The 26,374-nt window shown below is 42.9% G+C and overlaps 1 protein-coding gene across 2 annotated transcripts in view; it reads left to right on the plus strand.

Annotated features, from left to right (window-relative positions):
* The window catches only part of LOC132887210 (guanine nucleotide exchange factor VAV3), a 261,559-nt gene that overhangs the window by 172,700 nt on the left and 62,485 nt on the right, over positions 1-26,374 (plus strand). For both annotated transcript variants that reach the window (XM_060922681.1, XM_060922680.1), the window contains exons 11-15: positions 4,308-4,376; positions 7,070-7,156; positions 10,993-11,078; positions 19,149-19,281; positions 25,583-25,692. In XM_060922681.1, the coding sequence (XP_060778664.1) occupies positions 4,308-4,376; positions 7,070-7,156; positions 10,993-11,078; positions 19,149-19,281; positions 25,583-25,692 (485 nt within the window). The remainder of the gene's footprint in view (positions 1-4,307; positions 4,377-7,069; positions 7,157-10,992; positions 11,079-19,148; positions 19,282-25,582; positions 25,693-26,374) is intronic.

The raw sequence follows: 26,374 nt of genomic DNA on the forward strand, positions 1-26,374 counted from the left end.
ACCTGCAGTGGCCCTAATACACCGTTGCAGTGTTCAATTTGTAAACAGAAGTTTCTACACTGTGCTGTATTTTGACCCAAATCCTAAAAAAAAACTAACCAAACCAAACCTAAATCTAAACTGAGTCCATTTTAAATTGATTAATGCCTTTACAGCTTCCATTACGATCCTCACGTCCTGTTTCTGATCAGGATAAAGTTGTTACTGAAGAAGTGTTAGCTTTGGTATTTTTGTTCATGTACCACTAAACCATTAAAAAACAGTACACCATTATACTGATTAAGGAAGATGAGGTCACACAATCATTTTTCCATTAAACACCATCAGAAACCACAGCAGAGGGAAATTCCACCAGGGTTCTAGTAAATAGCAGAATACCAGTACATAGGATCGAATTAAATAATCCATGAGGAAGCATTAAGGACAACATACAGCCCTTTACAACACTTTACAGCCCTTTACAATACTTTGCAACCCAGTACAACCATTTATAGCCATTTACAACAGTATACAGCCCTTTACAATACTTTGCAACCCTTTACAATACTTTACGACTCTTTATAACCGTTTACAATACTTTACAACCCTTTATAACCCTTTACAACCTTTTACAATATTTTGCAACTCTTTATGACCCTTTACAACCCTATACAATACTTTGCAACCCTTTACAATACTTTATAACCCTTTACAACCTGTTATCACGCTTTCCAACCCTTTATAACCCTTTACAATACTTTGCAACACTTTCCAATACTTTACAACACTTTATAACCCTTTACAAACCTTCATCACCCTTTACAATCCTTTACAACCCTTTATAACCATTTACAACCCTTTACAATACTTTACGACCCTTTATAACTCTTTACAACCCTTTATAACCCTTTACAACCATTCATCACCCTTTACAATCCTTTACAACTTTTTATAACCATTTACAACCCTTTACAATACTTTATGACCCTTTATAACCCTTTATCACCCTTTATAATCCTTTACAACCCTTTACAATACTATACAACTCTTTATAACATTTACAACCCTTTACAAAACGTTACAACTCTTTATAACCCTTTACAACCCATTACAATACTTTGCAACCCTTTACAATACTTTACAACCCTTTATAACCCTTTACAACCCTTCATCGCCCTTTACAATCCTTTACAACCCTTTATAACCATTTACAACCCTTTACAATACTTTACAACCCTTTATAACCCTTTACAACCCTTCATCACCCTTTACAATCCTATACAACTCTTTATAACCATTTACAACCCTTTACAATACTTTATGACCCTTTATAACCCTTTATCACCCTTTATAATCCTTTACAACCCTTTACAATACTATACAACTCTTTATAACATTTACAACCCTTTACAAAACGTTACAACTCTTTATAACCCTTTACAACCCTTTACAATACTTTGCAACCCTTTACAATACTTTACAACCCTTCATCACCCTTTACAATCCTTTACAACCCTTTACAACCCTTTATAACCATTTACAACCCTTTACAATACTTTACAACCCTTTATAACCCTTTACAACCCTTCATCACCCTTTACAATCCTATACAACTCTTTATAACCCTTTACAACCCTTTATCTCCCTTTATAACCCTTTACAACCCTTTACAATACTTTACAACTCTTTATGACCCTTTACAACCCTTTACAATACTTTACAACCCTTTATAACCCTTTACAACCTATTATAACCCTTTATAAGCCTTTACAACCATTTATAACCCTTTCCAATACTTTACAACACTTTATAACCGTTTACAAACCTTTATAACCATTTACAACCCTTTACAATACTATACAACTCTTTATAACCATTTACGACCCTTTACAAACCTGTACAACCCTATACAATACTTTATAACCCTTTACAATACTTTGCAGCCCTTTACAATACTTTACAAACCTTTTTCACCCTTTACAACCCTTGATAACCATTTACAACCCTTTATCACCATTCACAATACTTTACAACTCTTTATAATCCTTTACAATACTTTGCAACCCTTTACAAACTTTATAACCATTTGCAACCCTTTACAATACTTTGTAACCCTTTACAATACTTTCCAACTCTTTATGACCCTTTACAACCCTTTATAACAATTTATAACACTTTACAATACTTTGCAACCTTTTTAACCCTTTACAACCCTTTATCACCCTTTACAATACTTTGCAACCCTTTACAACAATTTTTACAATACTTTACAACCCAGTACAGCCCTTTATAACTCTTTACAACCCAGGGCAACCCTTTATAACCATTTGCAGCACTTAACACTTTACAGCTCTTTATAATCCTTTACAAACCTTTAGAACTGTTTATAGCCCTTTATAACCCTCACACATCACTTTCCAGCTGATTTTAGGAGTAAATGAGACCAGTATTGTCATTTAACAATTTAAAATGATTTGCTCTTTGCTATATTTGCCACATCTTTACAAACTTTCTACACAAAATATCCCTGATTGTACAAAATAATATTACATTAAAAAAGTTTGTATTTTTGTATTTAAACCTATTTTCTTTTTAATCAACTGTGTTAAAGAACAGTCCGAATCTGCATCAAATATAGTTATACTCAAAAAGTACATATTGAATATTGAATATTGGTATTTTCCATATTTTTGCTCATTATCAACATTAAATATGTTAAACCTGAATATTAGCAGTGTTTATACTCCCATTTTAGTTTTTTTAAAAATATATATTCAGGCGTAATCTGTTTGCGAGCCGACAAACAGTCGGTCCATTTTTAATTAACATGATAAATATGAGCATTTAGAAAGAAGTCAAAGTCCACATAATATTTTAAGCGTATAGAAGAAGCCCTTCCTTTATGGGGATTAAATGTGCATGGGGTCCCGGGGTAATTTCCTCTTTCACAGGATTTTAAGTTTCTGTGATTTTATTTCCATCTATTTTTTTTTCCTCTGAGACCAAACTCATCATTTTAATCCGGATACATGACTGTGATTGTTGATGTCGTTGATGCCGTGCATTGGAAAATACCGTATAACATGCTTGACTGCTGCTTTCTTGCCGTACTCAGTCTCGGAGCAGGTGTATCAGTGCCTCTTCCCAGATAGAAATATCGCCTGAGTCACAAAAAAAAATCAAAAATTAAAAAAAGGATGCTTCTTATATACCTTGTGATTAATAGACATGTAATGATTCATCAAATTTATGATTTGGTTTTTCCATTATACTTTTGAAATAAAAAAAAAATCAACAAAGGAAATTTTATTCTTTATCTCCTTAAATATTCCTTTTTAAAATAAAAACATAATTTTGTTTCAACAGTAATTATTTACAAACATTTGTTGGGTTGGAGGTTGGAGTGAAATATAATCACCTATTAACTAAAATATTCCTTTTATTAAAAATGAAAAAAGTTAATAACAAATATGTCTTTTCTTTTTAAACGTTTATAAACATTTGTACTTCCTCTATTCGCTTCTCTTTTCTTTATTCTTCAGCAGTCTGTAAAAAGACAGAGAGAGTTTCTGGTTAAATCTATTTGTACACAATCACACAGCAGCGCTTTCACATTTTAGATCTGTTTTTGTGTGTTTTCGTGACATTAGAGCTGTGGTTCTTCCTCCTACAATGAAGTCACATGTATTCCCATGGATTTAGATTATTAGCGCCTTCTGCTGCCTAAATAATGCAATGAGAGCTCAGGAAAACAGCGATTACACAGCCTGATAATAATCATGATACATGTTTTATTTCGATATTTGTATCATGATTTATCATCGCGTGATATATCGTGACATGCCTAGTGATTTTTGTTTTATTGTATTTTCTAATTGTTGCTGGGACTCTTCTCTGCCCCAGCGCCTCTATGACCGTGTTGTGAACGGAGTGACCATGATTCACTGCTCATTTTACTGCTGCCCGGATGCAAGGAGACGTGTAAAGTATTTATTGCAGATGATTTATTACAAATGTCTCCCTGATAAATTAATCCGACCCAAACAGGGCTTATGTTTTAAAACAACGAGTGCATGACGGGTTTAATCTTCCATTACAGAACACATTAAACCCCATTAGGAGGAACCTCCGTCTCAAACAGGTCTCTCAGGATTTCCGTCTCAGTTCTGTAGGGTTGAATTACGGGATTGATACTTCACTCTGTGATCGTTGTTGTGTTTTAAACTTTCACAGCCTGACACTGTGCTTTGCTCCTCATTATTCGTTCAACTACGATGAAGTGATTTAATGAAATGATTTGCTGATTAGCTTTCTTTTCTTCTCGACAGGAGTTAGTGAAACACACCAATGATGCTGTGGAGAAGAGCAACCTGCGCAGCGCACTTGATGCCATGAAGGTGAGACTGTTTAGCGCGTGCTCCACCCATCCATCAGCCGCCCTGAAACCCGAGGATACAATGCGGAAGTCTCTGTGCTTTACTGTACATGCAGGAAGATGAGTGGAGCTGGTGGTAGTTTAGCACGGTGTTTATTCCTGTTAATGTATTCAGTTAAACACTAAAACCCAGGCTGTCAGGCTTAAAGCACATCGGAGTGGTGAATCTTTTAGAAACAAGTCGCTGTGTTGCTAAACACAGGCTGAAAAAGTGGCTAGAATGATGTCATAGACTAATTTGCATATTCATTGCTGTGTTGCTATCATTTGTATGTCAAAGTGTTCGACATGAAGAAGATTTTCTGAACACAGATAAATGAAGCCGTGGTACTGAGGAGCAGTGGGACGCATCAGTGATTGTTGGGAAAAATAGTGATCATTGATGGGTGATTGGAAAAAGTAGTGATTAGTGATTGATTATTGCAAAAATGGTGACCAGTGATTCTTAGGGAACGTGTGTTTAGTGATTAGTTGTTGCGAAAATAGCGATCAGTGATGGCTGTTGTGAAAAAATAGTGATTAGTGATTGATCATTGCGAAAATATGTGATCAGTGATTGGTGTGAAAAAAGTTATTAGTGATTGGTCATTTCATAAAATAGTGACCAGTGATTGGTCTTTTTGTTACAAAAATAGTGATCAGTGATTTTGGGGGAAAATAATGATCAGTGATTTGCCATTGCAAAAAATAGTGATCAGTGATTGTTAGGAAAATAGTGATTAGTGATTGTTGGGTAAAATAGTGACCAGTTATTGGTTATTTGGGAAATAGTAATTAGTGGTTGGCTATTGGGAATACAGTGATTAGTGATTGTTGTTAAAATGGTGAATAGTGATTGATCATTGCGAAAAATAGTAATCATTTATTGTTGGGGAAATAGTTTAGGAAAACAATGATTGTTGATTCTTTGGAGACAGTGATTAGTGTTTGCTGGGAAACAGTGATTAGTGACTGTTTGGAAATAATGATTATGATTGATAGTTTAGAAAATAGTGATGAATGATTGTTGGGGAAACAGTGATAAGTGATTTTTAGTTTAGAAAATAGTGATGAATGATTGTTGTGGAAATAGAGATTAGTGATTAGTAATGTAACAAGATGGTGATTGCTGAGAAAATGGTGGTATGTGATTGATAGTTTAAAACAATGATTGGTGATTATTTAAAATAGTGATTAGTGTCTATTATTTTAGAAAATAGTGATGAGTTGTTGAGGAATAGTGATGAGTGATCGTTGGGGAAATAGTTATTAGTGATTGTCAGTTTAGCAAACCGGTGATTAGTGATTGTTGGAAAAATAGTGATCAGTGATCAGTAGTCTATACAAAGTTATTCGTGATTCTTGAGGAAATAATGATTAGTGATTGTTAGTTTAGAAAAAGTGATGAATTTTTGTTGAAATAGTGATTAGTAACTGGTAGTTCAGTTGCGTGGTGATTAGTGATTGTTTGATTAATGATGATGAATAATTGTTGGTTTATAAAATCGTGATTAGTGGTTGTTGGGAAAATAGTGAGCAGTGATCGATAGTTTTGAATAAAATTGTGCTGAGTGATTAGTCTTTAGGGGGGTAGCATGGTGGTGTAGTGGTTAGCACTGTTGCCTCACAGTAAGAAGGTTCTGGGCTTGAGCCCAGCGGCTGACGGGGACCTTTCTGGTTTCCCCCACAGTCCAAAGACATGCAGGTTAGGATAATTGGTGACTCTAAGTTGACCGTAGGTGTGAATGTGAGTGTGAATGGTTGTCTGTCTCTATGTGTGTCGGTGCTGCAATGACCTGGAGACTTGTCCCGGGTGTACCCTGCCTCTTGCCCATTGTCAGCTGGGATAGGCTCCAGCTTGCCTGCGACCCTGTACAGGATAAGCGGCTACAGATAATGGATGGATGGGTGGATTAGTCTTTGGGATGAATGGTGATTAGTGATTGGCTGTTGGCTGAGTACACTGTTGGTAAGTCGAGTGAACCTGCTCTAAGCAGCTGGGATGTTAGCTGGAGAGCTGTATCGCGTGCAGGACAGTCGCTGAATAAAACAGTCACAATAGTTGTCACTAGACTATGTTTTATTGATTTATTTTTTAAATAAAGTTGCTTAGGGGAAACAAAAATCCACCAAATCCAGTCACAGAGTCAGTAAGTTGGTAACACTGAGACTCTGTGTGTCCTGGTTCAGAGTCCTGTGTTCAATACTTCATTTCCGGATGCTTCTAGCACATGATTGAGATTTTAAGAGTGCGCTACATGCCACTGAGCTACTCAGAGTGAGCGCACTTGTGGCACTAAAACGATGTAAAGTGTGTGATTTCAGTCTGAGTGACACTGCTCCTCAGACCCTCTCGACTCTGATGATTAGGACGAGGGTGTGATGTGTAATGGAGGTGAATTACGGAGAGTGTGAGGGTGTGTAAGTGTGCTGTTAGCACCGAGAGGGGCCTAATGATTTCATTAGCCTAAATTAACCACTTAGCATTGATTGCTAACGTGGTTAACCTCCTTGAGTGCTGCTGCGTTGATTAATGCAGAGAGAGAGAGAGAGAGGAGGGAATGGAATTATTAAAAAAAAAAAAACTTTTTTCTCCAAGAAGTAAGTCTTTAAGGATGATAAAAGCATCAGGAAGTGAAGTTTAAATGTATAAGGAAGTGTGTGTGTGTGTTTCAGGATTTGGCGCAGTATGTGAATGAGGTGAAGAGAGACAACGAGACGTTGAGGGAAATCGACCAGTATCAGAAATCCATCGAGAACCTTGTGAGGCTAATCACACACACACACACACACACACAGTAACACCCATTTAGTCCTGTTATGGCCCTTTTCCACTACCCTTTTTCAGCTCACTTCAGCTCGCTTCAGCTCACTTCAGCCCGACACGGCTCGCGTTTCGACTACCAAAAACCAGCACGACTCAGCTCGTTTCAGCCCTGCTTAGCCCCTAAAACTCGCACCGTTTTGGAGTGGGGCTGAAGCGAGCCAAACCGTGCCGACTGAGGCTGGGGGCGTGAGCAGACACTCCCCTGTGCACTGATTGGTGAGGAGGAGTGTCCTCACATGCCCACACACGCCCCGCGAGCGCGCTGGGATCTGTAAACACCGCAAACCCGGAAGAAGAATAATTACGAATTGCGAGAATTTCTGAAGCCTTATGCGCCTCGCCTCATCTATACGCTCTTGCCAGTATCTGTTGGCGTTGTCGGTGCCAACAAGCCACAGCACCAAGACCAGCAACACTAACGACTCCATGTCCTCCATGTTTATTGTTTACTCTCCGGGTCGTGAGACTACCGCTTAAAAGCTCACTGAATCAGTGACATACAGAGCATCGTGGACGAGTTCGCGGAGCGCAAGGCTCGCCGTATGCCCTTCAAATAATGCGCGCAGTAGGCTATTGATGTTTTATTATGAGCCATGTACAGTATGTCGCCTAATGTTTTTTTGTTTGAGTTACATGTTCGTTTGAAGGACTTAATGTACAAAATAACATAGTTGCACCCCGGAGTGTTGAAATTGGTAAACACAGTGCATTCAGTGAGGTTTGCACCGCCCTCCTTTTATTTCTGACTCTTCCTGTCAGCGTTGCAACCTCTGAGCGCTCATTCGTATGCCCTTCAAATAATGTGCGCAGTATAGGCTATTGATGTTTTATTATGAGCCATGTACAGTATCCTAATGTTTTTTGTTTCTGAGTTACATGTTCGTTTGAAGGACTAGATGTACTAAATAACATAGTTGCACCCGGTAGTGTTGAAATTGGTAAACACCGCAGTTGCGGACATTTTGTAGCCTAAAATGATGTTATGATAAGCTTTAATAAAGGGCCCGGTCATTTGCCCCGCCCCCGGCCCGGCTCTGACTTGTTCCGCCACTGTCACTGATGTCACTGTTTGCGCTGCTTAACGACATCACATGACGTCCACCCACTTTCGCTAACTCCACCCAATGTGTCCACCCACTTCCAGCCAGCACGGTTCAGCGCGGTTGTAGTCGAAATGCAACTCCAACAGCCCCGCTCAACTCGACTCAGCTCGACTCGGCACGGCACGGCTCAGCCGCGTTTGTAGTGGAAAAGCGGCATTAGTGTATAATGCGTCATTTAATCAGATCCGTTTAGTAACACAGTGCCCTCTACTGGTATTTATTCACTAAATACACACACACACACACACTCACATAGTGATAAACAGATTCAGGTCAACATACCATCACACACCTTTGTGATTAATGGATATTAAAGTACATGTTTTGTGGGTGTGTTTTGTGGGCGTGGCTTACCGCTAACATGCCTCTGACTGTAATCAACGAATATTTAGATTAACAACATTAAAAAACACTGACCCAGAACAACACATTGACCTAATTTACAACAATGTGACAGTCCAACATGTGCTCTGTGTGTGTGTGTGTGTGTGTGTGTGTGTGTGTGTGTGTGTGTGTGTGTGTGTGTTATTTCAGGTTTTGTGATTTTCACTAATTAAAACCAAACCACACTGTACGCTCAGACACTTAATGTTCAAAATGCCTGATTTCCAAACGTATGTTTTCAAAGTTCATTCTAAAGTGTGTTTTGTTTGAAACATGCAAAAGCTGTGATTTTCCTTGAATTTTCCAGCTGACCCAGCGTCGATTTTTTGAATGGTATGTTGACGCTCTCTATGCAATGTTGAGCTAACGTTGGTAAAAGAACATGTTTTATAACGACACTGCCGACGTTGGGAGGATTAAAGGAGGTCCAACTGCTGTAAACCGTCGTTAATACAAAAAAATTAATCAACACCTTCTGACCAATCAGATTGAGACTCCAGCAGCGGTGTAGATTAAAGTCATGATATTGATTGGCTCAGTGATCTGTGATGGAAAATCACATTTTACTGACAGTAACATTCTCATAACATCATTACAGCAAAACTGTGGTAAAAATCTGTCAGTACACAGTACCGGCTGTGGGTGTGTGTAAGTGTGTGTCAGTGTGAGGATGCTGAGTGTGTGTTTTGTGTAAGTGTGTGTCAGTGTGAGGATGCTGAGTGTGTGTTGTGTATAAGTGTGTGTCAGTGTGAGGACCCTGAGTGTGTGTTGTGTATAAGTGTGTGTCAGTGTGAGGACCCTGAGTGTGTGTTGTGTATAAGTGTGTGTCAGTGTGAGGACCCTGAGTGTGTGTTGTGTATAAGTGTGTGTCAGTGTGAGGACCCTGAGTGTGTGTTGTGTATAAGTGTGTGTCAGTGTGAGGACCCTGAGTGTGTGTTGTGTATAAGTGTGTGTCAGTGTGAGGACCCTGAGTGTGTGTTGTGTATAAGTGTGTGTCAGTGTGAGGACCCTGAGTGTGTGTTGTGTATAAGTGTGTGTCAGTGTGAGGACCCTGAGTGTGTGTTGTGTATAAGTGTGTGTCAGTGTGAGGACCCTGAGTGTGTGTTGTGTATAAGTGTGTGTCAGTGTGAGGACCCTGAGTGTGTGTTGTGTATAAGTGTGTGTCAGTGTGAGGACCCTGAGTGTGTGTTGTGTATAAGTGTGTGTCAGTGTGAGGACCCTGAGTGTGTGTTGTGTATAAGTGTGTGTCAGTGTGAGGACCCTGAGTGTGTGTTGTGTATAAGTGTGTGTCAGTGTGAGGACCCTAAGTGTGTGTTGTGTATAAGTGTGTGTCAGTGTGAGGACCCTAAGTGTGTGTTGTGTATAAGTGTGTGTCAGTGTGAGGACCCTGAGTGTGTGTTGTGTATAAGTGTGTGTCAGTGTGAGGACCCTAAGTGTGTGTTGTGTATAAGTGTGTGTCAGTGTGAGGACCCTGAGTGTGTGTTTTGTGTGTGTGTCAGTGTGAAGACCCTGAGTGTGTGTTGTGTATAAGTGTGTGTCAGTGTGAGGACCCTGAGTGTGTGTTGTGTATAAGTGTGTGTCAGTGTGAGGACCCTGAGTGTGTGTTGTGTATAAGTGTGTGTCAGTGTGAGGACCCTGAGTGTGTGTTTTGTGTGTGTGTCAGTGTGAAGACCCTGAGTGTGTGTTGTGTATAAGTGTGTGTCAGTGTGAGGACCCTGAGTGTGTGTTGTGTATAAGTGTGTGTCAGTGTGAGGACCCTGAGTGTGTGTTGTGTATAAGTGTGTGTCAGTGTGAGGACCCTGAGTGTGTGTTGTGTATAAGTGTGTGTCAGTGTGAGGACCCTGAGTGTGTGTTGTGTATAAGTGTGTGTCAGTGTGAGGACCCTGAGTGTGTGTTGTGTATAAGTGTGTGTCAGTGTGAGGACCCTGAGTGTGTGTTGTGTATAAGTGTGTGTCAGTGTGAGGACCCTGAGTGTGTGTTGTGTATAAGTGTGTGTCAGTGTGAGGACCCTGAGTGTGTGTTGTGTATAAGTGTGTGTCAGTGTGAGGACCCTGAGTGTGTGTTGTGTATAAGTGTGTGTCAGTGTGAGGACACTGAGTGTGTGTTTTGTGTAAGTGTGTGTCAGTGTGAGGACCCTGAGTGTGTGTTGTGTATAAGTGTATTTAAGTGTGAGTACCCTGAGTGTGTTTTGTGTGTAAGTGTGTCAGTCTGAGGACACAGAGTGTGTGTTGTGTGTAAGTGTGTGTCAGTGTGACGACACTGAGTGTGTGTTGTGCTTGTTACAGAATCAGCCCCTGTTAAATTACGGGAGGCCGAAGGTTGACGGTGAGGTTCGAGTCTTAACTGTGGACAAACGAGCCAAACAGGACAGGTGAGATAACACACTCAGACACATGCTGCCCCTCAGCTGCCCCTCAGACACACGCTGCACCTCAGCTGCCCCTCAGACACACACTGCACCTCAGCTGCCCCTCAGGCACACGCTGCCCCTCAGACACATGCTGCCCCTCAGCTGCCCCTCAGACACACGCTGCACCTCAGCTGCCCCTCAGACACACACTGCACCTCAGCTGCCCCTCAGGCACACGCTGCCCCTCAGACACATGCTGCCCCTCAGCTGCCCCTCAGACACACGCTGCACCTCAGCTGCCCCTCAGACACACGCTGCACCTCAGCTGCCCCTCAGGCACACGCTGCACCTCAGCTGCCCCTCAGGCACATGCTGCCCCTCAGGCACACGCTGCCCCTCAGGCACACGCTGCACCTCAGACACACGCTGCCCCTCAGGCACACGCTGCCCCTCAGGCACACACTGCATTTCATTTCATTTTATTTGAAAGGGACCATGTGCCATTTGATGCATTGCACCAGAGTCAGCCTTAGGCTAATTTACATCCGCAGTCCCTACTTAATGGCACAGATAAAATCACTCAGCAAGTGTTGACATGAAGAATACAAATAAAGACAATACAGATAAATCATCAACTATCACTCAGCAAGTATTGACATAAAGAGTACAAAAAAAAAAACCAGATAAAATGTCACTCAGCAAGCGAAGACAATACAATAAGGAAGTACCCCTCACAGGTACGCACACACGCGCGCACACACACAGTTAGTGGGTACATTGTTGCGAGAGTTTTAGGTGTTTTTTTATGTTTGCTTTAAAGTCACCAAGCATGTCACAGTTTTTTAAGTTGTCTGAAATGGTGTTCCATCGTGTGATAGCTTTAACAGAAAAGGCTGCCTGTCCAAATGCTGAGTAGCGAAAGGGTACCGTGCAGCTATGTACAGAAGCTATTCTAGTGGACCTTACAGAGCCACGGTAACAGACAAACTTTTGCAAAGAGGTGGGAGCCAAGCCATTTAGGATTTTGTAGACTGTACATACGTTTGAAAAAAATCTGAAATTATCAAAAGTTAGGAAATTGTGCCTATGTAGTATGTCACAGTGGTGGTATCTAAGTGTCTTCTTGTCAAATATTTTCAGTGCCTGTTTGTACAGTGATTCTAAGGACCTGATTGTTGTTTGACTAGCCTGCCCCCAGCAGGTGATACAGTATGAGATGTGTGAGGAAATAAGAACATGCAGAAATATTTTTGCAGCCTCTGCGGATAGAGAGGATCTGATCTGTCTGAAGTTAGCCAAGTTATATTTAATAGCTTTTGTCATCTTCTTGATGTGTTTTTTGAAACTCAGGTTTCGATCAAGTAGTACACCAAGATATTCAGATTCGCTGACAGTCTCAATCTGTTCACCTTTGACGCAGATGTTTACATCTGAGATGTTTAGGTTAGTTTTGGAGAAGAACATGCCTTTTGTTTTGCTTACATTCAGGGTAAGGCAGGATCAGTCGAGCCACTCAGCAACTCCAACCAGGGCATTGGTTAATTTAGTTGCAGCTTGCTGGGCTGATTTTGCATGTACATATAAGACAGTGTCATCAGCGTAGAGCTGCACTTCTACGTCATGACAGTACTGTGGGAGGTCATTAATGTATAAGCTGAAAAGTAGTGGGCCTAACACAGATCCTTGAGGTACACCCATTGTGCTCCTCAGGTAGCTGGCGCGTGCATCTTTAATTTTCACACACTGCCTTCTATTGGATAGGCATGATGATATCCATGCAAGTGTGTTGGAGGAAAGGTTGAAGTTGGAGAGTTTAGACATGAGGACATTATGATTAACTGTGTCGAAGGCTTTACTTAAGTCTAAGAACACAGCTCCAACAACTCCACCTTTGTCCAAACCTTGTCTGATTTGCTCTGTTAAACGGAGGATGGCTGTTTCTGTAGAGTGATATTTTCTGAATCCAAATTGAGCTGAGTCTAGACCTGGGTTACAGCTGTTTATGTGGTCTATAAGTTGATTTATGACTACTTTCTCTGCAATTTTAGAGATTACTGGTAAGATGCTTATGGGTCTGTAATTACTAACTATATGGCGATCACCAGATTTGTAAATTGGAGTTACAATGGCCTGTTTCCAGTGTGAAAGAAAAAAACTGTGAGTGATTGAGAGGTTTACCAAATGAGTAATAGAGGGGATTAGAGTGGTTGAGTGTTTTTTGATAAACACTCAGTGCATTTACATGCACATAGAGAAAGTCGAATTTCTGCCATAGCTCGACTGAAATCGAACCGAACTGGATTTCTCGTAATCGAGCTACACGACCTAGATTATGCGATTGTAGCCGAGCTACTTAGTGCATGTAAACTCTATCGAGCTACATAGTCAAGCTACTTACTTCAGCACTGCCCCTTCCGGAAGTGACGAGACCACAAGTGGTTCAACAAGTGCTGAGCTGCTTCGTTGTTGTCCATCTTCTCTCTCTCGATGTTGCTGTCCTCATCGTCGTTCTTCTTGTGAACACGGAACTGATAACTTTGTTTATACTCTTGAATAGCTCTTCTTCATGACGACAACCGGAAGTGTATCAACACAATGGGGCGTGTAGCGCCACCTGTGGCTCGGGTGCACAGTGTACCTCACACAATAGCTCGATTTCCTTGTGTGCATGTAAGATTGGATTTCTCTGGCACCCTTGCTGGGACCCTTAGCTCGATTACCGACAGTAGCTCGATTTGGATGTGCATGTATACGCACTAGTGTGTCCTGATGGGAAGTAGCCTGGGCCCGCCCATCCTAAGCGTGATGCAACACGAGGGCCTGTTGCGAGCTTCGTCTGGCCAGGCAAGCTATCTACAGCTCTTCCAAGCTCCCGAAAAATCGGGAACCAATCAACTTTGAGCATCTCCAACGGCCCTGGGTAGAAGCGTGTTCAAGGCAGTGACGTAGTAGAACTGCGACCGGAAGCCATAGATTGTTTACAGAATCTATGCCGGAAGCGCTTCATTCACGCTTCTGCATCTATTACGCATAGATGCTGTATTGAAAGCATTCAACAGGAAGTTCTCATTGAAAACGGAGCAAAGAGCAGCCCTAGAGGTATTTATTGAAAGGAAGGACGTTTTCGCCTTGCTCCCGACCGGCTTCGGTAAGAGTTTAATCTACCAGTTAGCCCCGTCGCGTCACATACGTCAGAGGAAAGAGTGATGTGATTGGTTTAAGCTTCGTCACAGCCTTTTCTGGCTTCGACCAGTAGCAAACTGAGGCATTTCAGGGAGGCGGGTCAACCACGGGCTCTGGGAAACGGTTTGGCTTAATATCTTGGCCAGACCAATAGCTCGGAGAGCTTTGAAATCACGTTAGCCAGACTAGATGGGAAGCATCTTTGCTTTTTGAATTTTTTAGGGAGCAAATCACTTTCTTTACTTCCTCTTCAGTGACTGTGGCTAGGTGAAAACCCTGTCCCACAGCATTCAGGTCTGTGAATTGTTCCCTAGGTTTAAAATTATTTCCTAGTTCCTGAACAGAGTCTATAAAAAAAGAATTAAAAATGGAGGCAACTTTTGCATTGTCGTCTATCATCTGGCCCTGAACTGTGAGCTGGATATCCTCAATGTGGTGTTGAGCTTTCCCTAATAAACTGTTGATGCTTTTCCAAATTTCGCTGCTGTTGCCTTTAGCATCATTCATAAGTTGGAGAAAGAAGTGCGACTTGGCTAATCTTAGTTCGTTTATGACTTTGTTCCTTAGACCTTTATAAACCAGAATATCAGAGTCTCTTTTGGTTTTAATGGCCTTTTTTAAGGCAGCGTCTCTACTCTTCATCAGTTGCCAGAGATTTTCATTAAACCTAGGCAGGTTAACCTTGTTTTTATTTTTTCTCTTGATTTTAACAGTGTGTTTATCTCTGACAGTGTTGATTTTAGATGTAAATAATTGACAACTATGTTCCAGATTTTCAGAGGATAGAATGTCACCCCAGTCCAAGTTATTTATCTCATTATCAAATGTTCCCTGTTTACTTTTAAGTATACAGTTAACAATTGTTTGGCGTGAAGCTAAAGTATAGCTCTTAAATCTTTTTTTAGTTAGTTTCCTTGCCACCAGGGTTAAATTGTGGTCAGACAAGCCAGTGATCAGATTATAAGTTTTAGTTATCCTTTCAGGTTTGTTAGAGAAAAAAAGATCAAGTTGTGTACTTGAACATTTTGTGATTCTGGTAGGGCCTTTTATCAGCTGTTCTAAATGGCATTTGTCTATAATAATAATAATAATAATAATAATAATAAGTTAAATTTATATAGCGCCTTTCAAGAAACCCAAGGACGCTTTACAATTATAGACAAGGAAAAAAAATAAAATAAAAAAATAATAATAATAAAAAAGTAAGAAGTCCACCAAGTAGGGGTCAGGATGTAATTCCCGTGGTGTAGCAGCCACAGTCCCACCAAAGCGCACGAAAACGAGTCCCACATCTCCAGCACAGCCGCCGTGACGCCGTCAGCAATCTCGCTCAAACACCACGCCATGGATCCACAAAGCGAGCACAGAAGCTCCGCCACGCAGAGCGCTGGTATGTCCAAACCGCCTGCACAGCCGCCGCGACACCACGAAGCAACATCGCTCAGAACATCACGCCAAGCATTAAAGCACAGAGCGCTGGACAACCACGATGTTAAAATGAGCAACGAGCTCACTGCAGTCCATAGCTGGGAGCGCAGGCATCGCCCACAGCAAACCAAGGCCTGGAGGGAACCGACGCCCAAAACTGGGTCCGGAGCTACACCACAACCGGCAGACAAAACACTCAAACAAACATCAAATTACACAAACACACAGAAAAAAATATAAATAAATAAAATGAAAATAGAAAAAGAAAGAAAATAAAAAAATAAAAAAAGCTCTGGTGATAACTTTTAGCTTTCTCCTCTTAGACTTATCCTCCCAGTTAAGATTAAAATCCCCCATGATAATAATTTATTTGTTGTTATTGTCACATTCTTTAAGAATATCATTAAGTTCATCATAAAATGTGTCACTGGCAGTCGGGGGTCTATAAAAGCCTGTAATGGTGAATGACATTAGCTGAGACAAAACAACTTTTAGTGCAACATATTCAATAGAGATTTCCGGCTTGAAATAATATGCGTTCACATTTGATAGTATCTTTCACATACACAAGTACCCCGCCCCCTTTTCCCACAGTCCTGTCTCGTCTGAAGCATTGGAACCCACTCATTGTAAATACATTAATGTGAGTAGAGTGATGAAGCCATGTTTCAGATATGCACAAAAAGTCCAAGTTTGAGTTCGCAAGTAAATGGGTCACCTGTTCAGTTTTTGAGGCGATACTTCTGATGTTTAAATGGCCACCAAGAAGACCTCTCGGTTTCCGCTTCGGGTCCCAAACAATCTTTGCGTGATTGACGGTTTGGAATGTTTTAAAAGAGACTTGTTTTTTAACAGCAGGATTAATTAACCTTACAGCATTTAGAGTAGATTGTTTAGTCTGATGTTCCTCCGTCAACGCCGCCGTTGTGCTGGCTAAATCAAAGGCCAGGGCATCTACTCCAATTAGCGGGAGGCCAGGTACAGGTATTCCACAGAAGCTCACCACCTCCTCTGGCGCTGTCACTGCTGTTGTTGAGGGGAGCTTGGCACTGATGATTTGTGATGCGTTCCGAGTGACTACTGGTCCTGGGTTAAGTTGTACATCCCCGGACAGCAGCAGCAAAAGGAGCAGCAAGCCCATGCTTTTTTTGGTCATCATACCATCGCCCGGGCTGCGATACTCCTGACTCTGATGTGATTTGATCTTTAGCATTAAACCCTTTTTTCGATTTAAATTCAATTCCAGCTCCTGATTAAAACAATAACAGCAGCAGCAGCGCGGTGATGATCTCAGACACACACTGTACCTCAGGCACACGCTGCCCCTCAGACACACGCTGCCCCTCAAGCACACGCTGCACCTCAGGCACACGCTGCCCCTCAGACACACGCTGCCCCTCAGACACACGCTGTCCCTCAGACACACGCTGCCCCTTAAGCACACGCTGCACCTCAGACACACGCTGCCCCTCAGACACACGCTGTCCCTCAGACACACGCTGCCCCTTAAGCACACGCTGCACCTCAGACACATGCTGCCCCTCAGACACACGCTGCCCCTCAGACACACGCTGCCCCTCAGGCACACGCTGCCCCTCAGGCACACACTGCACCTCAGCTGCCCCTCAGGCACACACTGCACCTCAGACACACACTGCACCTCAGACACACGCTGCCCCTCAGACATATGCTGCCCCTCAGCTGCACCTCAGACACACACTGTCCCTCAGACACACGCTGTCCCTCAGACACACGCTGCCCCTTAAGCACATGCTGCACCTCAGACACATGCTGCCCCTCAGACACACGCTGCCCCTCAGACACACGCTGCCCCTCAGGCACACGCTGTCCCTCAGGCACACGCTGCACATCAGCTGCCCCTCAGGCACACACTGCACCTCAGCTGTCCCTCAGGCACACACTGCACCTCAGACACACACTGCACCTCAGACACACGCTGCCCCTCAGACATATGCTGCCCCTCAGCTGCACCTCAGACACACGCTGCCCCTCAGGCACATGCTGCACATCAGCTACCCCTCAGACACACACTGCCCCTCAGACACACACTGCCCCTCAGACATATGCTGCACCTCAGACACACACTGCACCTAAGGCACATGCTGCCCCTCAACTGCACCTCAGACACACGCTGCCCCTCAGGCACACGCTGCCCCTCAGCTGCCCCTCAGCCACATGCTGCCCCTCAGGCACACACTGCACCTCAGGCACACATTGCCCCTCAGGCACACGCTGCCCCTCAGGCACACGCTGCCCCTCAGACAGACGCTGCCCCTGAGGCACACGCTGCCCCTCAGACACACGCTGCCCCTGAGGCACACGCTGCCCCTCAGGCACATGCTGCCCCTGAGGCACACGCTGCCCCTCAGGCACACGCTGCACCTCAGACACACGCTGCCCCTCAGACACACGCTGCACCTCAGGCACACGCTGCACCTCAGACACACGCTGCACCTCAGGCACACGCTGCACATCAGCTGCCCCTCAGGCACACGCTGCACATCAACTGCCCCTCAGACACACGCTGCCCTTCAGACACACGCTGCACCTCAGGCACATGCTGCCCTTCAGGCACACGCTGCACATCAGCTGCCCCTCAGACACACGCTGCCCCTCAGACACACGCTGCCCCTCAGGCACACGCTGCCCCTCAGGCACAATTTGCACCTCAGACGCACGCTGCCCCTCAGACGCACGCTGCCCCTGAGGCACACGCTGCCCCTCAGACACACGCTGCACCTCAGGCACACGCTGCCCCTGAGGCACACGCTGCCCCTCAGGCACATGCTGCCCCTCAGGCACACGCTGCCCCTCAGGCACACGCTGCCCCTCAGGCACACGCTGCCCCTCAGACACACGCTTCCCCTCAGGCACACGCTGCCCCTCAGGCACACGCTGCCCCTCAGGCACACGCTGCCCCTCAGATACACGCTTCCCCTCAGGCACACGCTGCACCTCAGACACACGCTGCCCCTCAGACACACGCTGCACCTCAGGCACACGCTGCACCTCAGACACACGCTGCACCTCAGGCACACGCTGCACATCAACTGCCCCTCAGACACACGCTGCCCTTCAGACACACGCTGCACCTCATGCACATGCTGCCCTTCAGGCACACGCTGCACATCAGCTGCCCCTCAGACACAGGCTGCCCCTCAGACACACGCTGCCCCTCAGGCACACGCTGCCCCTCAGGCACAAGTTGCACCTCAGACGCACGCTGCCCCTCAGACGCACGCTGCCCCTGAGGCACACGCTGCCCCTCAGACACACGCTGCACCTCAGGCATACGCTGCACCTCAGGCACACGCTGCACCTCAGACATACACTGCACCTCAGGCACACGCTGCCCCTCAGACACACGCTGTCCCTCAGACACACACTGCACCTCCTTTTTCTCTTTTCTTCATATCTCTCTCTCTCTCTCTCTCTCTCTCTCTCTCTGTCTCCCTGCAGGCACATCTTCCTGTTTGATGCAGCCGTGATTGTGTGTAAAAGGCGAGGAGACGTGTACGAGATGAAGGAGGTGATTGACCTCCATAACTTCAAAATCACCAACAACCCAACTTCGGACAAGGAGAACCGCAAGGTGAATGAGAGAGAGAGACAGAGAGAGAGAGAGAGAGAGAGAGAGTGGGAATGAGAGACAAAGATCCTCATGAAGAACATCACCACACTTTCAGTACACGAGACACAGTTGACACAGTCATTGAGTCTCGTAACAATATAATAATTCCATAATCAATTAAAAATCCCATTCAACACAAACAGGGAGGGCGGAGTTTGGTGTAAAGAGCATTGGTGGGTGGAGCCTCCAAGTCACCTGGGAGCATAAAAATTATATTTATCTTCAGTGCCCTGGTTTATAGTAGAGCTCATCAAGACAAATCCGTTACTGTTTAAATGTTCAAAGTCAATCGAAGTGTAATGGGTTTATTTTTATTTATAATTACCAAAAAATTGGTCAAACTTCATAGAAGGCTGTAATGGAAAATTACAATCGAAGCTAACGGTGTATAATTTTGTGTACAGAAAGGTGTTGGTTCAAAACCACTGCAGCTGCCTTCATGAAAAAATTGGCAAACCAGTTTTTTTTTTACCTGCGTCCAGTGGCATAATCATTACACCGCAATTTCAAATGTTTGATTGCTTAATTAACATAATTTATGCAATTATTTATAATTTTGAGGCACAGAATGCTTATAAAATATCAACATACACCAGAAATAGGACAATAAGTAAAGAACACTGTTAAACCTTTCATCACTATCTGAAATGTATTCATTATTTAATTCCAGGGATCCTGTTACTGTTACCATGGCAACTGGACACGCTCACTCAGCCACACCCCAAATGCATGGCTGAATACAAAATCTTATCATTACCTCGTTGTGTAATATATCAAATTAAAGGCCATTTCGTCCTGATTCTGGACATGTTAAAACATCAAAACAAAGTTTTTGTCTTAGAAATGTTGTTATTATGGAAATTTGGAAATTTATTCAATGTAACCATGGTAACCAGGTCATCCAATGCACTGTGGAGATTTTCCCTCAAACCCAACGTGTAGTCTATCAAATTAAAGGTTATTTTATCAAGATAAAGACAGTGCCAAGAAGAGAATGGTTTGAATCACATGGCGATACTAGTTAGCATGGATTTTTTCAGGAAAGCTAACATCGAAGGGTTGTTTACGCGGGTAAAGTATACCTGGCTGAAGCTGAAGATGAGCTGGTTGGAAAAGGTCAAAATATTCTTTACCATGCTACCAGTGTGCGGTTTGAGAGAACGTTTCAACCCTAAGCATCGCTTTCCTACATGCTCTGACACAATAAATACATTTGCTAGCTTTACTGACGATACGGGCAAAAACAATCCAGGATTCATTCGGCAGCAACTTGATCCCGAGGTCCTTTACCCAGCCACTTACAAAAAAGTTGTAAGCCTCCGTACTCTTCCACGCTTCCATCTGTTTTGCGGTGTAGAAGGACGTCTGCAACACCAGATAGTTCGAGATGTCGGGGAACTCGACTGAAGGGTAGTTTTCGAGATCGTATGACAAACCCTTCTTTCCCAGACTGTAGGGGTCGATTCCATTGCACATAGCAATCTTCTGAATATATCTAAAGCCAGCAGTGGCTTCTAGATTACGAGCGTACTCTGATAAGTTATCGCTAGTTGTTTGCACTACGGCAGCCGTTTAGACCGCCAGCTATTTCACTTCTAGTAAAACCGCTAAAAGTCACGTGACTAAAACCCAGCAATTGTGTGCAGTAACATGCAAATCAGTGTATTTGCATGTTGTAACCAGGTCACTTGGAATGGCTTCCTCAATGTCATTAATCCAGGGTTTCCGTGGAGTCTTAAAAAGTCTAAAATGTGATAATCCTAATTTAAGGCCTTAAAAAGTCTAAAATATGAGCATATTTTGCATTGTAGGTCTTAAATGTAATTTTGTGAAGTCTTAAATCCTTAAATTTTTTTGTTAAATGCGTTGGTGATGTTCATAATTAGTCATATAGGCAAGGCCTACTTAGTATCAGTAGGCAACGCTGCAAACTACAAATGAGACACAGTGGAATCCGGCGTCTAGCCCGGTTGGCATGGCGATGCACAGGGCATGGTACGCGCACATTTAGACAGTAGAGCCTAAAAGAAGTGAGGGAGATTGTCACGGTTTGTAGCAAAATGGGCAAACGCAAGTTTAACGACTGCTGGCTTGAACGCAATGATTTCGTAGACTGGTTAAAACGTGTACCAAACAATCCGTTTGAGACGTACTGCACATTGTGCAAAAGAACACTCAAACTCAGCACCCTGGGTGTAAAGGCACTGGAATCGCACGCGAAAGCGGAGAAGCACCAGGATGCCCATAAAAGTCTGCAACAATCGCATGCCATCACTCAATTTTGTTCACCGTCGTCAGGTCCAAGCACATCTCGAGACGGTGTATCAGCTAACTCCGTGCAAACTGTAACGTTACAACACACAAACCGTACGGAATCAAATGCCTCATCCTCAAGTGATTTGCGGGATGTCTTTGGCTCCACTGCAACTTAGTTCCTCATTAATTCAAGAGCGCACCCTGGGGATGTAATGAGTTCGTTGGTGAATGATGATAAATTTTGTTATTTTGAAAGTAATTCAGGCTCTCCCAATTTTCTTTATTTTTTCGTGTGGCATAAGTCTTAAATTTAACCTGTTATGGTCTTAAAAAGTCTTAAATTGAACTTGTTCAAGCCTGCAGACACCCTGTAATAGAAACATTGATGAGTGTAGGAGATATAACTCTGCCTTGTGGAACACCAGCAATTACTTTACAGCAATTACCAGCGCTCCACTGTATATCAGTTTATTAACCCTGCCGACAGTAGTCGGAGGGGTTATTATTTTCACCTGCGTCAGTCTGTGTGTGTGTGTGTATCTGTCTGTCTGTCTGTCTGTCTGTCTGTCTGCAAGATATCTCAAGAACCAATGGATCGATTTGGACCAAATTTTGTACATGTGTTGCCAATCACCCAGGAAGGAAACCATTAAATTTTGGAGGACAAAGGTCAAAGGTCAAGGTCATGGCAGAACTTCGAAATTTTCGCCCAATGTATTTTAATAGGGAAAAGGCGGGGTTTGCACTCGTTAGAGTGTCCCTGTCTAGTTTCATTATAGTTTTGTATTTCATTTTCTTTTTGATATTTGTGTTTATTTTTAACCCCGCCGACAGTAGTCGGAGGGGTTATTATTTTCACCTGCGTCAGTCTGTGTGTGTATCTGTCTGTCTGTCTGTCTGTCTGTCTGTCTGTGTGTCTGCAAGATATCTCAAGAACCAATGGATCGATTTGGACCAAATTTTGTACATGTGTTGCCAATCACCCAGGAAGGAAACCATTAAATTTTGGAGGTCAAAGGTCAAGGTCATGGCAGAACTTCGAAATTTTCGCCCGATGTATTTTTAATCGGGAAAAGGCGGGGTTTGCACTCGTTAGAGTGTCCCTGTCTAGTTGTACTTATATTTACACCTCATTGAAAGCGAGACGGCCTTTCGATTTCATAAAATCGGTGAAATTTAGTTCCGTCTGAAACGTGCTCATTGTGTTTATGTTTATTTCTGTAATATCTCACAAAATATCAGGCCATTCTGTGGCTGGGAAGTTATTTAATTTGAGGGGATTAAAGCAAATAATGTGCATGAAATCGCGCAGTCAAGCAGACAGAGGAAGTCCGTGTGCGCATGCGCAGGTTTACCTTCTTCTTCTTCTTTTGGGTTTTACGGCAGCTGGCATCCACAGTGTTGCATTACTGCCATCTACAGGTTTCCCTTTGAGCGTGCACTGACAGTTCCATCATTCTGTCGCTAAACGAACAGCTGATCACACCGAGGTGCTCGCTGAGCGCCCATATTTATTAGTTTGGTCCTGCGTTTCCTTTCCTTCGTATAGAACATAACGTCTTTTCTTCTCGTTTTCTGTTAGTCGGTCTTTCACGTTTCATTCGCACACTCACGTCCTCCATTTTTCTCTCCTGTTTCAAATTTGTATCCCACAATGCCTTGTGCGAACGGGGAAAGCCCACCACGGGATGTGATGCATGACGTAGTATTTTGTATTGGGTCATGGTGAAGCAGGAAAAAATAGCTGAGAATTTAGAGCCACGTGGTGTTAAAGTCATTAATTGTTCTATTTAAAAAAAAAACTAATACAATTGGAAGTCTGTGATTCGAGTTCAGTAGCTTTCAGTCACTAAACCAAAATAACTGGGTGTCGGGAAAATTCTTTTTATGATCTACACTTGAAAAATCTGAAAGGCAGTCTACCTTTAATAATGTACAATAATAATAATAATTATTATTATTATTATTAACATGTTTAAAACAGGGGCGGCACGGTGGTGTAGTGGTTAGCGCTGTCGCCTCACAGCAAGAAGGTCCGGGTTCGAGCCCCATGGCTGGCAAGGGCCTTTCTGTGCGGAGTTTGCATGTTCTCCCCGTGTCCGCGTGGGTTTCCTCCGGGTGCTCCGGTTTCCCCCACAGTCCAAAGACATGCAGGTTAGGTTAACTGGTGACCCTAAATTGAGCGTAGGTGTGAATGTGAGTGTAAATGGTTGTCTGTGTCTATGTGTCAGCCCTGTGATGACCTGGCGACTTGTCCAGGGTGTACCCCGCCTTTCGCCCGTAGTCAGCTGGGATAGGCTCCAGCTTGCCTGCGACCCTGTAGAACAGGATAAAGCGGCTAGAGATAATGAGATGAGATGAGAAAGTCAATATCTGGTGTGAGATGACCCTTTGCTTTAAAAAAAAAAAGTAGTAGTCTCAGGTCCAGTGAGGTCAGTTTTATGCGGAAATGAGCTGTAGGTTTTACTGAGCATCTTCCAGAACCAGCCACAGTTCTTCTGGACACTTTGACTGTCTCACTCGCTTCTTCATTTTGCACCAAAACCCAGCAGCCTTCATTATGCTTTCTTTTTAAATCTGAAAAGTGCTCTCTTATGGAATATGCTGCTCAGACCTATAACAAACATTTTTTTTTCTGTAACATTTAATTTTGTGCTGGAAAAAAAAAAAACGCTTGGAACTCTAAAATGTTTTTTGTAATGTTGTGACTCGATAATGTACAAGTCATAAAATAAAAGTCTATAACAAAGTTTGTATGAAAAAAATAATAGGGGGCTGAAGACTTTTGCACAGCACTGTATATATTGAAAAGGGCCCAGAATTAACCCTTGAGGTACACCTCAAGTAATGTGTACTTTTCAGATTAGGCATAGGATGCCGAAATTAATTAATTTATTTATTTTTGTGCTGTCAAGCGATTACAATATTTAATCGCGATTAATGTCACGACTGTCATCGTTAACTCGCGATTAATTGCAATTTAATCGCACATTTTTGTCACATGAAAAACCATCGTAATTTTCTTATCAGCATAAAAATGTGAATGGGCTTGCTTTGTACCAATGTTTTTTTTATTGCAAAGCATAACACGTCTTGACACAGCCACTGCAAAGTAAAACCTAAGCCGAGCACCGGGGCTAGCAAAAGAACCATGAGTGTAGTGATCTACTGCTTGAGTTAGTCTACAACTCTAATCAGAGAGACAGGTTACACAGTGCCGGTAGGCTTGACATGCTTGATTATAATATAAAGTACACTATTATATTAACTTTAAGTTGTTCGTTGATAAATATTGCATTGAATCTGATCTTTACTGTTTCAGCTCACTTAACACATTTTGTACTTTTACACTTTCTGCCTGTTGATGCGTCGCGCTGTCCAATCAGAGGCGGCCAAATTTGCATATTACAGGAAGGATTTCTGGGATAGCATTGAGTTTACAGTTCAGAGGGGTCTGGCTTCTTTAGACGCTGTCTTCTTAAAACTGAATAAATATTTAAAAAGAGCCAAATGAGCCAGTCTTTTGAACGGCTCTTTTCAAAGAACGGATCACAAAGATGCGGATCCCATCAAAGAGCCATAAATCCCATCTCTACTAGCGCGCCCTGCCCGCGCTGGTTCTTTGGGGGGAGGGCAGAGGACTCTGGCTGTGCGGGGCGTGGCATCACAGTCTAGCTGCTATCGGCTTTCCTAAGCAAAGTCTCTGTTCCAAGTTCCTGGCAGTTTCAAAAGCTTATGAAAAACCTACATCATGTCACAGAGCGTTAATCTCGCGATAAAAAAATTATCGCCGTTAAAATTGAGTCAAGTTAACGTGTTAATAACGCGACATTTTTGACAGCACTAATTTATTTATTTATTTTTTGCACAGTCCTGTATTTTGGTTATAATTTTTGGCTTATTTATATGCAGAGTGCCAATACTTTTGAAGCGTACATTTGGAGTTGAGAGTGTTGTGTAATCAAGTATAAATCGTGTTTTGTTTTGTGTTTTTTTTTCTCCTCAGTGGTCATATGGGTTTTATCTCACACACAATCAGGGACAGAGCGGCTTTGAGTTCTTCTTCAAGACCAAAGAACTGAAGAAGAAGTGGCTCGAGCAGTTCAGCATGGCCATGTAAGAGTGTGTGTGTGTGTGTGTGTGTGTGTGTGTGTGTCTTGCTACTCTTGTTTTTCTGGTTGCTCATTTATCAGATATATTTAGGAAAGATTTATCTCTTGACACAATAACATGATCTCACACACACACACACACACACACACACACACTCTTAATGCAAGCCTGCACGTCACAATTCATGCCTGATTTATGGCAAGACAGAACACACTTGCTGTTCACACTAAACGTCCTTTTTATAAATTTGTCGCTGCTAAATCCTGGACTCTGATTGGTCCGAAGGTGTTGATTAATTTTCTGTACCAGCAGCTCAGACAGTACTGAACCTTTGTATTAATGCACTTGTTCTAACAGATTATCGTTTCCATAGTAACAACTGAGCACGGAAACTCATTCTCATAAGTATTCTACCACATTAAATGCAGCTATTGACCCTTCCCACTCACGTGACCTTCGTAAACGCGACCGCCATTTTGGACATGAAGTGGACTTCGGTTCGAATCGGTTTGAATGCGAGGAAGACGACAAACGAAAAACATAAAAGAAAAAGGAGCGAGATGCAGAAAACACCTTCACTATCCAGCGACGTAGGGCATTTACAGGGTGAGCAGAAGGAGAAGTATTTGCAAAAATTGAGGTTAGCAGGCTTAGAGAACGACACATTAGCAACGCCGTACAGAAA

The sequence above is a fragment of the Neoarius graeffei genome, chromosome 5 (genome assembly GCF_027579695.1).
Source record: "Neoarius graeffei isolate fNeoGra1 chromosome 5, fNeoGra1.pri, whole genome shotgun sequence".
Classification (NCBI taxonomy): domain Eukaryota; kingdom Metazoa; phylum Chordata; class Actinopteri; order Siluriformes; family Ariidae; genus Neoarius; species Neoarius graeffei.